At 34.3% G+C, this 15,559-nt stretch overlaps 1 protein-coding gene and 2 long non-coding RNA genes across 4 annotated transcripts; 1 reads left to right on the top strand and 2 right to left on the bottom strand.

Moving 5' to 3' along the window:
• Positions 1-293: 293 nt before the first annotated feature.
• Positions 294-3,949, bottom strand: LOC124453857. Its single transcript, XR_006951231.1, has 2 exons — positions 3,480-3,949; positions 294-401 (listed from the first exon to the last, which is right to left on the bottom strand). It is a non-coding gene; the product is annotated as an uncharacterized LOC124453857 (long non-coding RNA).
• A 2,338-nt stretch (positions 3,950-6,287) lies between these two features.
• LOC124453867 lies at positions 6,288-6,611 on the bottom strand. Its single transcript, XR_006951238.1, has 2 exons — positions 6,582-6,611; positions 6,288-6,358 (listed from the first exon to the last, which is right to left on the bottom strand). It is a non-coding gene; the product is annotated as an uncharacterized LOC124453867 (long non-coding RNA).
• Positions 6,612-12,086: 5,475 nt separating this feature from the next.
• Positions 12,087-15,520, top strand: LOC124453858 (aldo-keto reductase family 1 member C18-like). 2 transcript variants are annotated; one of them, XM_047004703.1, is made up of 4 exons: positions 12,087-12,253; positions 13,360-13,467; positions 14,569-14,676; positions 15,120-15,520. In XM_047004703.1, exons 1-4 carry the CDS (start codon positions 12,091-12,093, stop codon positions 15,191-15,193), a joined length of 453 nt encoding a protein of 150 aa, XP_046860659.1. In that variant the 5' UTR covers positions 12,087-12,090; the 3' UTR covers positions 15,194-15,520. The 2 variants fall into 2 exon arrangements, with proteins under 2 accessions (XP_046860659.1, XP_046860660.1); XM_047004704.1 differs by having other exon boundaries at positions 15,184-15,518.
• Positions 15,521-15,559: the final 39 nt, after the last annotated feature.

Here is a 15,559-nt window from a genome sequence, read left to right as displayed (position 1 = left end):
ATGTGGGCAGACAAAAGTAGTTGCAAATTTAAATTATAAGTAACTATGCAAACTAGGCTTTAATAACAGTATTAACACTAAACGCACAGAAAAAACAAAAGATCAACAAACGTTTTGGCGGCAACAACAAAACTACAATTTCAAGGTTGTAAAACTAACTGCAGAAATTAAACGACTGTTTTGATAGATTCAGAAAATAATTCGACAAGTCAAGGCCAACTGAACAACTATATCGTATCAAAGATAGTTTGATAAAGACTATTCAGCTCAAACTAAGCAAAAACGCGACAAAATTGATAAAACATGTTTTAATTAAAATACAAAGAAAAAGAGACCTTACTTTCTACTTTCGGTAACTCCTCCAAGATCTTGTTTCCAAATAATGGCAACATGTACAAGTACTGATAAATTATGAAAGTCAATATTTACTTTACACTTGATACTTCATTTTGTGAGACAGGGAGTTGAAGTTTCAGACGTTTTCGTGACTTTTATAGAATATTTCTTCTTTAATGGCAATAAACGTTTTTCGCTTTGACAAACAAACATGCAGGAGTTGTCGACAGCATAAAGATAAAACTTAACATATATACAAGTTAATTCACCCAAACAGATAACAAATGTTGACAACTGACTAGTTGTTTGCCTAAATGCAAATTTCTAAAACAGTTCTTTTCCGAACTCTCGATGTTTTCTTCGTTTCTCTGTTTAGTTTTTCTCGGTTTTATCTAGGGTTTCGTGGTTTTATTTGGTTTCAGTCCATTCATAGCAATTGCTCTCTTTAAGGCGATATTCAAATTTGTCACCACGACAAAGTCCTGTTTACAGATTGGGATGATGTGTTGCCTAAGACCGTGAAAGAGAGTTGGGAGATTGGCAGAGAAATGACATTGCCTGAGTAGAGGAAAACCCTGCAGATTTTGGGTAAGGAGGAGTGTTGGTAAAGAGTTGAAAAATAATATATTATGGTGGTCAAGACCATCTTGGTTGCGTGCGTAGTAGTCCCGAATATTATCCTATTGCAGTTATCCTATAGAATAGTTTTGGTGTTGTTTGTAGTATTTTTGTCCTTTTTCTTTAGTTGTGAGTATATGATGGGTATGTCGATATGTCTATTTATTGTGTCGTTGTCTTTACTGTACCAAGCTTCTTTAAATTTGCATGCGTGTTTAGTCTGTGCGCGTCCGAGTACTTTAGTTTCTGTTCAGTCGAATGTGTGGTTGTTTCAGTGGGTATGTTCTGCCGGTAGTGAGTTCGGATCTCGTCGTTTTATGGCGTTTTTGTGTTCTGTGAGTCTTGTTTCGATTTTCTTTGATGTTTGTCCTATGTATTGCTTTGAACAGTCTTTACATGGTATCATGTAGATCGCGTCAGTTGTATCATGAATTGTTGTTTTGTCTTTATGTTTGGTGAAACATGATTTGAGTTGATGTCTGATGGTGTGAGGTTGAATTTTGACTAATGGATACAGGATGTTATAAAGATATTTTGAAAGTTCATACGTAGGTGATCCTGAAAGTGATACGATAGGTCGAAGTCGGTTGTTTTCTTTGTGGAATTTTGGTAGTCCGTAGAATTTGGCGGTGGATGCGTCATTAGGTCGGATTCTTCTGTAATCGTTTTCGGTCAGTTTCTTTTTGTCTTTTGTTGTTTCAGTTTCTGGTTGATGCGGTTGGTGGTCGTTTTTGCTGGGGTCCGCGTGGAGAAGTTCGTAGGTGGTGGTGTCTTGTAGGAGGATTTTGGCTTTGTCGATGTATTCTGATATGTCCATGATAACTGTTTTGCGTCCTTTGTCAGCTCGTAATATGATTATTTCGTCGTCGTTTTGTAGGTATTTAAGTGCTCGTAGTTCTTTGTTGTTTTGGTCTGTTAAGTTGGTGTACTTTAAAGCTGATTCCAGGTCGGCAACGTAGTCAAGTTTCATGTTTGTAAATGATGATCGTCCAGGTTAATAAAGTCCTGAGAAGGACTGTTTTTGTTGTTGTTGACTGACGTTTCGACAACCTTAGCGGTAGTCATCTTCAGAGTCTACCGCTAAGGTTGTTGAAAGGTCAGTCAACAACAACAAAAACAGTCCTTCTCAGGACTATACCAACCTGGGCGATGTACATTTACAAACATGTAACGATACTCACGGGTTCGAGCCATTTACTTTGGTAGTCAAGTTTGTTCGCGTCTTTGAAGTTGTAATGTAATCCTTTGTTTAAAATTTTAGTTTGCTGTGAAGTTAGTGGTTTGCTCGAGATGTTTGTGACAAATTCGTTTGTGTTAGGATGGAGTTGTTTGTAAGATCTGGATTCTTGTAATTTTCGATGAACATATTTATGTGTATTTTATGTGTATTTTATTTATGTATCTTATACATATTTATGTATTTTAAAATTGCCATTACCATGAACTAAAGGAATGTCTCTCATGTTAATTAAAAATCATTTTGCCTCCAGAATGATATACAATACAGTAAAAAAAAAAGGGAGGGTTCATTCCTTGTGACACATAAGAGCAAAAAGACTGTTTATGCTTGAATCAGTAATAAAGAACTGCTTTTTAATCAATGAACGTAATGCGACAAATCGATAACAAAATTTGGCTAAATAAACTACCAAAATTCAATTAAGCCTGAGACTGTCCTAGGAACAGAATTACTGCCCTCGTTAACATATAAATATTGAATTATTTTGTCATCCAAATATTGTAAAAACAACCTATTTCACCGTCTTTTTACTCTTATTCCTTTTCTTATGAATCTGCACTTGTATACTTCGTGTGACATACAATTAAAACGTATGTACTTCGCAAGTATTCTATCCAAACTTTAAATTGGCCGGAAGTTTGTCTTGTGCATGGTGTATATTCAAAGTTATCACAATTAACTTCATCCGACGGAAAACCAATTTGGGTACATGGAAGTCATAACGTTGAACTCGAAATTCATACATCATATCATCATAGTGAATAAAACCGAACGGCTTATTTAACGCTTTGTCTTTGTCGAAGCGTTTAAACTAAAAATGTTTACTTTATACGGAGTGTCAGTTGTCTTATGTTTCAGCATCGTTTCTTACTTTTGATGAAAAAATATGACTTGTACAAACAAAATTTGCCTTTATGGAAATATTATTCTTGTGACATCCTTTTACGCAGAATTTTAATGTATATAAAGATTCACTTTAATATCGTAAAAAATTATCATCGATTTCCGCTCAATGTACTACCTTTCTTCTTAGGTACTTTATTTTCAAAAGCACAAACAAAAGCATTTTAACTGAAGAAATGCTCAATGATTTTTCTCACAATTTGAAATTCAAAATCGCCATAATTTTCGTACTGCGAATTCAATGCACGGCGTGATGGCGTCTTCCAAGTGGTATGAATATTTACGCCAACACCTTACAGCAAAACAATCTTTTTTCTTAAGACTTACAACAGCAAGTACACATGTGCATTAACAATAAAACGAAATACGAAATGTAACTTACCCAGATATTTTGGCTTGTTTCTTTGGCTTGTTTCTTGTTTCTTGTCTCTTGTATTTAATACGTCGACAATGTCGTGAACACAATGAAAATGCCCTTATTTAATATTTAATTTTCTAGATATTGAGACGACAGCTAAAGTGTGATCTTCTGAAGTGCTCGATCGGTCTTTTAGCAACTAAACCACCAAACTGAACATTCAACAGCTCAACTAAGTAAGAAACATGTTCACTTTCGAATGTTCGATTGCTGTTGCTAAGCAGTTTGCACTATAGAGTTTATTTTAAGGTCATGTGACAGTATCAAATTCAAAAACAAATTCTGATATTCATAGGTAAATATGCATAAAAGGCTCCTCCCAAAGTGGGCAGGGCGTAATCTAATTCTTAATTGAATACCATAAAGTTCATATGGAAATAAGTACTTGAAGGAAAATTAATTGCAAATCACATGAATACATTTTAAAATGTTTGTTTTACATTTGTCTGTTTGCATTATTGCTATTTTCTAAAGAAATAAAAGATGATTGTGTTTGCACTGGCTTAGGTAAATCGAGGAGACGTTTATGAGAAGTATCAAGCGGGTAAAAGGTGCAACCATCGACAACTCGACCTTCGGTCTCAAGCTTTCACTGATTTTCTCTCAAGTTCTCCTAAGTCTCCTCAGTTTGTATAAGCCTTTAAATAAAAACATAAATAAGTCAGAAAACTATGTAGAGACAGGCAGACTGAGGTCAAGTCAAGATTTCCAAAAAAGTATTCCTAAAATGAAAATGTTGTGTATTGAAATGTTCAAAAGATGAAAGGTCTATTTCTTTGACCATCCTGTGCAAACATATATTTTATATATTTTTGAAAAACAAGCTGAGAAGAACTATGACTTGTGTAATGGTAACAATACCATTATCCAGACAGGACACAGTAGTTAGTGGAACTGAGGAAGGTGGGACAAACCTGATAAGGAACTGTTTAGTTACACAACGTGACTGGGCAGATAAAGCAAATGTTTCCGGATCTCGTGGTGTGTGGATAATTTCTTTGTTGACTGTGGCAACAGATTAATCATAAGACCACAAGAGATTTTTGTTAAGGACTGAATTTAAATTTTGTGTATAGGTGTAACACAGGTGTAACATAATAACGTTCATTATCTGTAATACTTCATTAAAAGAAAATTTAAGCAAATCGCTCTTTTATAGCAAACTTTAGCTCTAACCACACAATGCAATTAACATCTCGAGCTTCGCTTTAGAGTTAATGGAAATGTTTAATTCAATTTATCCAATGCTCAATCAAAATGCTCCAATCTTGTTATCATATGTATTTTAGTATTTCTATAATTTCGTAAAAGCACTATTGCCAATGCACATTTAATATAAACGACAACTTTTTTGAAAATAGACATGTTTCGACATCTCATGATGCCATCTTCAGTGTGAGTGAAATAATAGGTGATACAAGGTTTATATAAAAGTAATATGATACATAAATTACAACAATAAAAAGGAAATAAGATAAATTAATGAGGAGCGTCTGAGCGTATTATAAACTAAATATTGTATTGAATTTAAAAACTTGAACATTGAGGTCAGGGTTAGTTTTGTTAATGTGGAGTGCTTCTTTGATTTTAAGGGTGAATGAGGTGTCGGGCTGTCTGCAGTGTCGATGATTTTGAAACAAGAGGGTGAATAGTTGGTTTTGCATGAGTGAGATTTAAGAAAGTGTCGGTAGAAATGACAGTTTTTCTCTGTTGTGGTATGTTCCCTGATTCTGGTGGATAAATGGCGCGAAGTTTCGCCAATGTATCGGGAATTACATCCCGCGCAATTGAAATCATATACCACCATAGATTTAAGTGAACCAGGGATTGGGTCTTTGAATGAGAAAAGGTTTTTGATTTTGAATGATGTGAAAATTAGTCGAATGTCAATATCTGTACAGAAGCGTTTCATAATGTTTGTAAGTCTGCGTTGTGTGTGTTGTGAGTAATGTCCGATGTATGGTAGTTTGAAGTATAGAGTTGTAATGTTGGGTATATACCTTCTAATGAATACTCAATACTCTTTTTGGTGCTATAATCTGCATGTATTTTTTCTTCAGCATAATTCATTGTATTTGTTCATCGATATCCCCCACCTATTGCTTGATGGCTACGGTTGGATATTGTGCTGCTCATGTGATGCAAATGAAAACAATTGTTGAAGCCCTACCTAATAATATACAATTAGATCCTCAAAAGGTATGTAAAATAGATGTTATACTGAAATAAATTATTAAAACAGGCCAAACAACATTTTGTACTTGTCAGATATAGCATATCCCAGTTGCATACACATGTGCAATGGAAAAATATCTGGTTGTATATGATAGAAAGTTTGGTATTGAAGCCAATTTTATTGAAAAAGTAAGTGTTGTGTGAACATTACTCTTTCAGGATATAAGGTGTCTGAACAGCTTCACACAAATTTTGACTTACACTTACATACTATTTGTTTGAAGACCCTCCAAGATCTGAGAACTTGTTACATATTAATCTGACATTGCATAAAGTGAATGTCTCAAATTTGTATTTGGCTTATTTTTTCAATGTAAAGTTCTTCATGTGGTATGGGAGGAAATGTCTTTATCCTTAAATATCAGTTTATTGTACATTTCAAACCCTTGTGAAGTCATCCTTCTGTGTTTTTACAAGACCCTTGTTTGACATTGTTCTTATTACATGTGGACGTTAACCAGCACAGCTTTACAAGCAAAAATATTGTTAAAACTTGTGAATGATTATTTATACAATATATTTATCTCATCCAATTTCTTTTATGAATGCAGAATCCACATCCATGATGCAGTCTGTTTTCAGTGATCATTCCTACCATGAGATGCAACCTGAAGAGTATGTTTTGTTATGTAGAAATAACTTTTTGTACAAATACATTATAGTTTCTCAACCTTCTAATAACCACAATTTTTAACATACATCCTGTGCCTAAGTTCAGGAGCTTCTATAAAGCTATTATGGTGATAACCAGCTCAGGGCAAAATTGAATTTATTTATGACTATTGAGGTATACACATTCATACTCACATACATACATAGCCACATACTTACAGTACATACATTAAGTAGTATAAACTAAATGTATGATAAAAATAATAAGAGTCATATTCACCATTTGCTACGTGCCTGATATATATTAAGCACTTTCCTGGGATTTGTGAGTCATAATTAATCATAATTGATGAATCTGCATACACATACACACACACACATACACATACATACACATGCATACACGCACATACATACACATACTTACATACCTGCATACATACGGACACAAACATACATGCATTACATACACACACATACATGCCTGCACATACATACACAGACACATACACGCACATACATACGCACACATGCATACACACACACATGCAGAAGCACACATACATACACATAATACCGCAATAAGGATAAATGAGTTTACATATTTTGGGACTTTGTTTTAGTCTGGCAATATGCAGGAGTTCAATGGATTGTTATGGAAACCAGTCAAGATAGTCCATGGGGGTTTGCAATATTTGCATATTCCAAAGTAACAAAAAGTTCCATTTCCAGAATAACCATCGTTGCAATTACATAAATAAGATCCCTCTCTATTAACACAGATTGAGTTTTGATGACAATTGTGGATAGAAAGAGAACATTCATCAATATCTATAACAAAAAATATGTGTATTTGCGATTCGTATGTAATTCAAAGGACTAATTTGAAAATCATACTTTACATGACAGACCTTCACAAAAACTTCCATTTCCAGAATAACCAGCGTTGCAATTACATAAATAAGATCCATTGGTGTTAACACCGGTTGAGTTTTGATAACAATTGTCGATAGAAAGAGAACATTCATCAATATCTATAATAAAAAATACGTGTATTTGCGAATCGTATGTAATTCAATTGACTAATTTGAAAATGTTACGTTACAAGACTGACCTTCACAAAAAGTTCCATTCCCAGAATAACCAGCGTTGCAATTACATAAATAAGATCCTTTTGTGTTGAAACAGATTGAGTTTTGATGACAATTTTCGATAGACAGGGAACATTCATCGACATCTAACAATAATAAACAATTCAATTTAAAATTTTGTTAAAAATTAAATCTTAGTTGATAAAACGAACCTTCGCAAGTTTTTCCATTTCCAGAATAACCAACAATGCAGTTAAATAAGATCAATTGGTGTTAACACAGATTGAGTTTTGATAACAATTGTCGATAGAAAGAGAACATTCATCAATATCTATAACAAAAATTATGTGTATTTGCGAATCGTATGTAATTCAATTGACTAATTTGAAAATGTTACGTTACATGACTGACCTTTACTAAAAGTTCCATTTCCAGAATAACCAGCGTTGCAATCACATAAATAAGATCCCTCTCTATTAAGATTGGGGTGGTGTACACCAGCACACCAATAATTTCATTGTGCCCTCCGGAGATCTTGTCAAAGAATGGCATACTTTCCAGACTTGCATGTATTCATTCAAATTCAATGATTTCAGGGTAAGAATGGCATTCTCGAGTCGCCAACTGGTACTGGTAAAACACTGTAGCACTCTGTGCAACATTGACTTGAGCATGCTACAAATCACATTTACAACTCAGCAACTGAATACCAAGAAATACTGACAGAAAAAAGCAAATGGCGGTTTTATGAAAACTTAGGAAAACTTAGGAGTCAGCCAGCTATTGGTTGGTCAGATGATGATGATGGAAACCCAGGTTGGTTTTAGTTTGTGTTATTTTCTTACTCTCAGTTTGACATATTCGTATTAAGATCTTCATGTTGAATGACCATCTAGACTGGAAGGTTTGTATTGGCGCATAGAATGTGCAACTTTGAGAAAATAGTTTTACGTGTGCAGATTTTCAATCTCAGGTGTGCGGTTTACAAACTTTCTGTCTGTATGACTGTAAGGTTTACAAACTTTCTGTCTGTATGACTTTGTAAAGTTTCAACTTTGACAAATGGCTGATTGCTGAAGTTCCTGTTGTTATATTACATTGATATGTAAATATTTGTGTGTGGTAAATTACAGCCTATACAAATGGGAATTTTTGGGACTGTGGCCATCTGACCATTTTTTTATCAAGACACTCTGCCTGTATCCAAGAATTATGCTTAAATGTGCAACTCTCTGTATCTCTTCAAACTTTTCAGATGCAGTTGTGTCGTGCTAAAGTTGAAATCAAGAAATGTCACTACTATAATAATTTAGAAAAAAGGTAAAAAGATTAAAAGAAACTGTAAGAAGAGTTTTTGGCTAAAAACAAACTATGTTGAACTGTGTTTTAAAATATCATCATAGTCACAGTTGATCTTCTAGTTCAGTTGAGTAAGGCATGAACAATGATTATCTTGTTATTATACCTGAGTACATCACAACAACGTTATGTTTATTAACATGATATTAAGGTGAAAGAGAAACTAGAACTGTACTGTCTTCTTAAGTCCAGTGTGCGAATTAACGGTGTGCAATGTTACCGAATTTGCACATCGTTTTAGCTAAATGAAAACAATTGCACATCACTTTTTTAGACATTTGCAAAAACGTCTTTATTTATTACTACCATATAAATTGAAAAAAATTTTCAAGCTTAATCTTTACTGATCTTTACTTTATAAACGAGTGCGCTGCACGACATTAAAATCCTTGTTTTGACAATGTCATCAAATTCAAAGACGTTGTCACTGAGACTGGGAAGTCTGTCAACAGCCTACATACATGGTGCTTATATGCTAATGACAATAGGGATGTAATACATCATTAATGTCAATTTTTGCATTTGCGTTGTTTTATAAACCGTTACGTACTGTTTTTGGCATCATAGCTACTTTGAGTATTTTCAGTAAAATCAGGAAACATTTTGATTTTGATTCTTAGAAGACGACAGAAAAACTTAATAAATAGAATTTGAAAAAAATAAACTAAAGGAATTTTGATAACGTGAGAAGAAATAGAATTTGATTATGCCTCTAAAAGAAACACTTTTGTCAAAAAATTGCACATCGTTTTTCTCAACTAATTCGCTCACTGTTCTTAACGCATAATTTTGATTTTCTGTAGAAATCCTAGCAAACAATATCTTTCAGATATATTGGACATTGAAGATTTAGTTAGTCTAGGCAAAAAACAAAGTGTACATGTCATTAAACTCTCTTTTAGTTCGACTTTACCATTTCTTATTATTACTGTCTTTAAAACTTTATTCAACATGTCTTGACAGTTGCTGTCACGTATTTATCTCGTCAACAGAAGAAATCTGCTGATATAATATTTATGTATAATTGCTAATTGATAGCAAGGTTGGTTTTAACTTTGAACAAATGTGTTATTTTTTTCATCATTGTAAATCATTTGTAAACTGTTGACACTGAACTATATACATGTGTGACGTCAACCTCAGCCCTCGTACACCTAATCAGGCGTTAGGTGTTTGTTAGTGGAAATTTTCCAGATTATTTCAGTCCTGAGAAGGACTGTTGAATTGATGATGGTGACTGATGTTTTGGCAACCTTAGCGGTAGTCATGAGTTGAGTGAGGAGTAAATGTATGGTTAGACAACAAATACGGCTAACCTGACGTTTTGCTTCTCCTTGACTCTGCTAGATGACTACCGCTAAGATTTATTGAACGTCAGTCAACATCTACATAACCAGTCTTTCTAAAGACTCGACCTTGGACGATCTACAGCAACAAACATGTAATAACAGTATTCGGGCTCAAACCATTCACTTTACTAATCGGGCGTCTTGGTGCGCAAAGATAATGAAATTTAGCAAGATGATGTCATTTTCATCATCTAATGAAATCTTCTGAGTAGGTTGCATGTTTTGGCTTCCACATTGTGATCTGAAGTTGATTTCGTTGTATATAATTCAGTGGATAGTTGAAGATGTAACTTCACGAGATGATCACTAAAGTTAGCTAAAAGCTTGTTTACGTTAAGAGTTGTACACTCTTGTTTATCCTCGGGTTCATGAGGAACAGAAATACTTAAATGACGTAGCCAGCCGTTTATTTAGTCGCGCTGTGCATATTATTCGCTCACCCTTCGAGAATAGAGAACAGCAGCATTTTTAATGAAATCAAAAGTAATAATGTTCTGAGATTGATAACGTCCTGGTTAGAATTAGGGGTATATATGGTACCAGTGGGGATTGTAATGGATTGAATTTCATACTTTGATTCTTTCATTCAGGCTAGAAACATGAACAGTACATCAGAATATCCAAAGAGCATTATTTTATTTGACGAAGCTCACAATATAGTAAGACGTTTTTCTTCCTTACATACATCATCCACACATATACATATGTCTGTCACGGCTTTGTTTCTCTTTCAAAACTTCAATTAGTTTAGATTGTAAATTTTGACAAACCTTTAATACGAAATCATAACCACCGCAGAATTATTCAAATGTAAGGATTAAGTCAAAATAGTCTAGCTTTGCTTAGATTAGAACTAAATCTACCTTTCCGACGGTTGACACACGGGTCAAAATACGAGATCAAATCACAAAATTCCGGACATAGTATTGTTTATGTAGAATAGTGGCAATGAAATGGTTAGGAGAGGCTTTTGAGTTTTTGGGGTATCTGTGAATTTTGAAAGAAAGGCATAACAGTAAATATGAACTATTTTGCGTTAAATAGGTATCAAAGGAAAGCTTGAATACTGGTATGTTGTCGTGCAAATGTTTTTTGTAAGGATTATTACGAACTTTAGGCCTGACTTAAATGCAGTAAAATCGGATCTGGGTATTCTTGGAATGAATTGCACATACTACATGCACGTACGTGATAAATTAGACAGCTGTCTCTATGACATAAGGGTTCAACTTAGACGATACAAATGGCATGTAAAAACTATTATAAAAAAGTAGATAATCCTTTTTTTCCACGAAGCCCATGGAAAAATAGTTCATATTTACTGTTATGCCTTCTTTCAAAATTCACAGATACCCCAAAACTCAAAAGCATCTCCTAAGCATTTCATTGCCACTATTCTACATAAACAATACTATGAACTATTGATAAAAACTATTATAAAAAAGTACATAATACTTTTTTTCCACGAAGCCCATGGATGCTTTCGTTCATGATGGGAGGCTCTCGTTCATACGAGAAGTTACATTGTAAAAGGTAACAATTAAAAACATATAAACAACACGCAGAAGTTGTTCGAACCTTTGCAGTATCCTCGGATGTTTTAGTTTCTTTTATGAGAAGAACTCTTGTAAACGAAAAGATATAATTCGAAAAAAGACAAAAGTTTTCTACAGGGAGTAGACCCTCTGTTGTAAAGTTTTCTACAGGGAGTAGACCCTCTGATGAAGAGTACTCTAACTTTAACATTTTTCTTTTCTTTAGTAAACTTTGCTCAGGTTGTCCCTGATGGAATGTTGGTGTTTTTTCCATCCTATACCTCGCTTGAGGTCGCTGTTCAAAACTGGAAGGTCCTGGATATCGCTTTTCATAAATCATGAAAACAAAATTTGATCTTAAATAACATGAAAATAAGATCAGTAGAGTAAAATAATGGTCGTTGAAATTGATAAGAGAATTATAGTTTTTATTTCATTGTGTATTATAGACACTGCTTCTGCCTACAAGAATGAAGAAGACATCGGAAAAAGCTTGAAAACATTGTTACCAAAATATGGTCTTAAAAGATCTGACATATTCATAACTAGCAAGCTTGGTGAGTGTCGAAAATATTGTCAATGATCGAAATATTCTCTCTCCATTGGGAAGAAATGTACCCTGACGCGCTGGTCGCTTGTAGCACTGTGATGTACATATTGCTGTCGGTGTGGCGATCTGAGAGACTGAGAATATTAAAACATTCAGAAATCAACCGAAAAATAGGTGTATAATGTTTGTAAGTATTAGGACTATATAATGCGTTATTACTGTGGAGGTACGGAATACAATCTCAGTATAATGGCTAACTCAGACCGCCACACCGGACCAGTTTGAGATATTTTTCACCTTCACATTTTGTTGGTCTGTCTAGGACAATTTGTGATGTCGTGTTTTTTCGTGATACAAAAATTTTTCAGCAAGGCTTTTCATTTTGCGAGCGGATGCAGATGTATGAAGTTTTGATATAGCGAATCAGTTGAATTATTTTTCTCCTATAGGCAATTTTCAATTTGCATGTTATGTCATAGCAAAACCGCTCTGCATTAAGTCTGTTTTTTGCAGTAATTGGTGAAGAGAGGACACGTATTCCTTAATAGACAAGACAGTAAGCGTAAATAATTGCAAAGGATCTAGCTACAACAATAACTGTAAAACGGGAAGACGGTTTTTACTTCTGTACGGTAACTGCTCGATGGAAATTCCAATCTGAAGACAGTTTGTTGTAACCATATTTTATATTTGTTTAAAGCTCTAAATGATCAAGGTCTTGATACTGCGTACAGTGCGTGTTTACGAGCAATAGAAAACATCGGATACGAATATTTAGATTTATATCTGATTCATTGGCCTGGAGCAGCGCAACTTAAACGCGAGGATCAATGTTGTAATCAATTAGAAGAATGGTGAAGTGAATATAAAATTTATTCGACCAAATTATCCAGCAAGATCCTGTGCATACGTACATGGCCAAGAAAGAATAATGCATGCATTGTACCTATTGTAAATGTTTTCTGCATCATAATTGCGCCTGTCAAATAAACTGAGAAAGAATTTACATACTTCACAAGGATTACACCAAAATGATTGAAAATAAGTAGAGTAAAATAATGGTCGTTGAAATTGATAAGAGAATTATAGTTTTTATTTCATTGTGTATTATAGACACTGCTTCTGCCTACAAGAATGAAGAAGACATCGGAAAAAGCTTGAAAACATTGTTACCAAAATATGGTCTTAAAAGATCTGACATATTCATAACTAGCAAGCTTGGTGAGTGTCGAAAATATTGTCAATGATCGAAATATTTCTCTCTCCATTGGGAAAGAAATGTACCCTGACGCTGGTCGCTTGTAGCACTTGTGATGTACATATTGCTGTCGGTGTGGCGATCTGAGAGACTGAGAATATTAAAACATTCAGAAATCAACCGAAAAATAGGTGTATAATGTTTGTAAGTATTAGGACTATATAATGCGTTATTACTTGGAGTGTACGGAATACAATCTCAGTATAATGGCTAACTCAGACCGCCACACCCGGACCAGTTTGAGATATTTTTCAGCTTCACATTTTGTTGGTCTGTCTAGGACAATTTGTGATGTCGTGTTTTTCGTGATACAAAATTTTTCAGCAAGGCTTTTTCATTTTGCGAGCGGATGCAGATGTATGAAGTTTTGATATAGCGAATCAGTTGAATTATTTTTCTCCTATAGGCAATTTTCAATTTGCATGTTATGTCATAGCAAAACCGCTCTGCATTAAGTCTGTTTTTTGCAGTAATTGGTGAAGAGAGGACACGTATTCCTTAATAGACAAGACAGTAAGCGTAAATAATTGCAAGGATCTAGCTACAACAATAACTGTAAAACGGGAAGACGGTTTTACTTCTGTACGGTAACTGCTCGATGGAAATTCCAATCTGAAGACAGTTTGTTGTAACCATATTTTTATATTTGTTTAAAGCTCTAAATGATCAAGGTCTTGATACTGCGTACAGTGCGTGTTTACGAGCAATAGAAAACATCGGATACGAATATTTAGATTTATATCTGATTCATTGGCCTGGAGCAGCGCAACTTAAACGCGAGGATCAATGTTGTAATCAATTAGAAGAATGGTGAAGTGAATATAAAATTTATTCGACCAAATTATCCAGCAAGATCCTGTGCATACGTACACCAAGAAAGAATAATGCATGCATTGTACCTATTGTAAATGTTTTCTGCATCATAATTGCGCCTGTCAAATAAACTGAGAAAATTTACATACTTCACAAGGATTACACCAAAATGATTGAAAATAAGTAGAGTAAAATAATGGTCGTTGAAATTGATAAGAGAATTATAGTTTTTATTTCATTGTGTATTATAGACACTGCTTCTGCCTACAAGAATGAAGAAGACATCGGAAAAAGCTTGAAAACATTGTTACCAAAATATGGTCTTAAAAGATCTGACATATTCATAACTAGCAAGCTTGGTGAGTGTCGAAAATATTGTCAATGATCGAAATATTTCTCTCTCCATTGGGAAAGAAATGTACAAGCCCTGGTCGCTTGTAGCACTTGTGATGTACATATTGCTATCGGTGTGGCGATCTGAGAGACTGAGAATATTAAAACATTCAGAAATCAACCGAAAAAATAGGTGTATAATGTTTGTAAGTATTAGGACTATATAATTCGTTATTACTGTGGAGTGTACGGAATGCAATCTCAGTATAATGGCTAACTCAGACCGCCACACCCGGACCAGTTTGAGATATTTTTTCACCTTCACATTTTGTTGGTCTGTTTAGGACAATTTGTGATGTCGTGTTTTTCGTGATACAAATTTTTCAGCAAGGCTTTTTCATTTTGCGAGCGGATGCAGATGTATGAAGTTTTGATATAGCGAATCAGTTGAATTATTTTTCTCCTATAGGCAATTTTCAATTTGCATGTTATGTCATAGCAAAACCGCTCTGCATTAAGTCTGTTTTTTGCAGTAATTGGTGAAGAGAGGACACGTATTCCTTAATAGACAAGACGGTAAGCGTAAATAATTGCAAGGATCTAGCTACAACAATAACTGTAAAACGGGAAGACGGTTTTTTACTTCTGTACGGTAACTGCTCGATGGAAATTCCAATCTGAAGACAGTTTGTTGTAACCATATTTTTATATTTGTTTAAAGCTCTAAATGTCATTTGTCTAAAAGTGTGTTAAAATGCAAAGACTATAGTCTCTAGCATAAAAAAGTGCAAAAATGGAAGGACTATAGTCGTTCATGTGAAAGTGTGTAAAAATGCAAAGACTATAGTCTTTTGTAAAAGTGTGTAAAATTGCAAAGACTATAGTCTTTTGCGTAAAAGTGTGTAAAAA

Source organism: Xenia sp. Carnegie-2017, unplaced genomic scaffold (assembly GCF_021976095.1).
Source record: "Xenia sp. Carnegie-2017 unplaced genomic scaffold, XeniaSp_v1 HiC_scaffold_26, whole genome shotgun sequence".
Lineage (NCBI taxonomy): Eukaryota > Metazoa > Cnidaria > Anthozoa > Malacalcyonacea > Xeniidae > Xenia > Xenia sp. Carnegie-2017.
Note: the sequence above shows the minus strand (reverse complement) of the source record. Positions and strands in the feature narration are given on the sequence as shown.

What these genes read in the sequence shown, in the direction of transcription:
- LOC124453858 (XM_047004703.1), top strand. Translation starts at nt 12,091, where the DNA reads ATGGTCGTTGAAATTGATAAGAGAATTATAGTTTTTATTTCATTGTGT. An exon ending in ATTCATAACTAGCAAGCTTG is followed by an intron (nt 12,254 to 13,359) that starts GTGAGTGTCGAA and finishes TGTGTATTATAG; the next exon opens with ACACTGCTTCTGCCTACAAG. An exon ending in ATTCATAACTAGCAAGCTTG is followed by an intron (nt 13,468 to 14,568) that starts GTGAGTGTCGAA and finishes TGTGTATTATAG; the next exon opens with ACACTGCTTCTGCCTACAAG.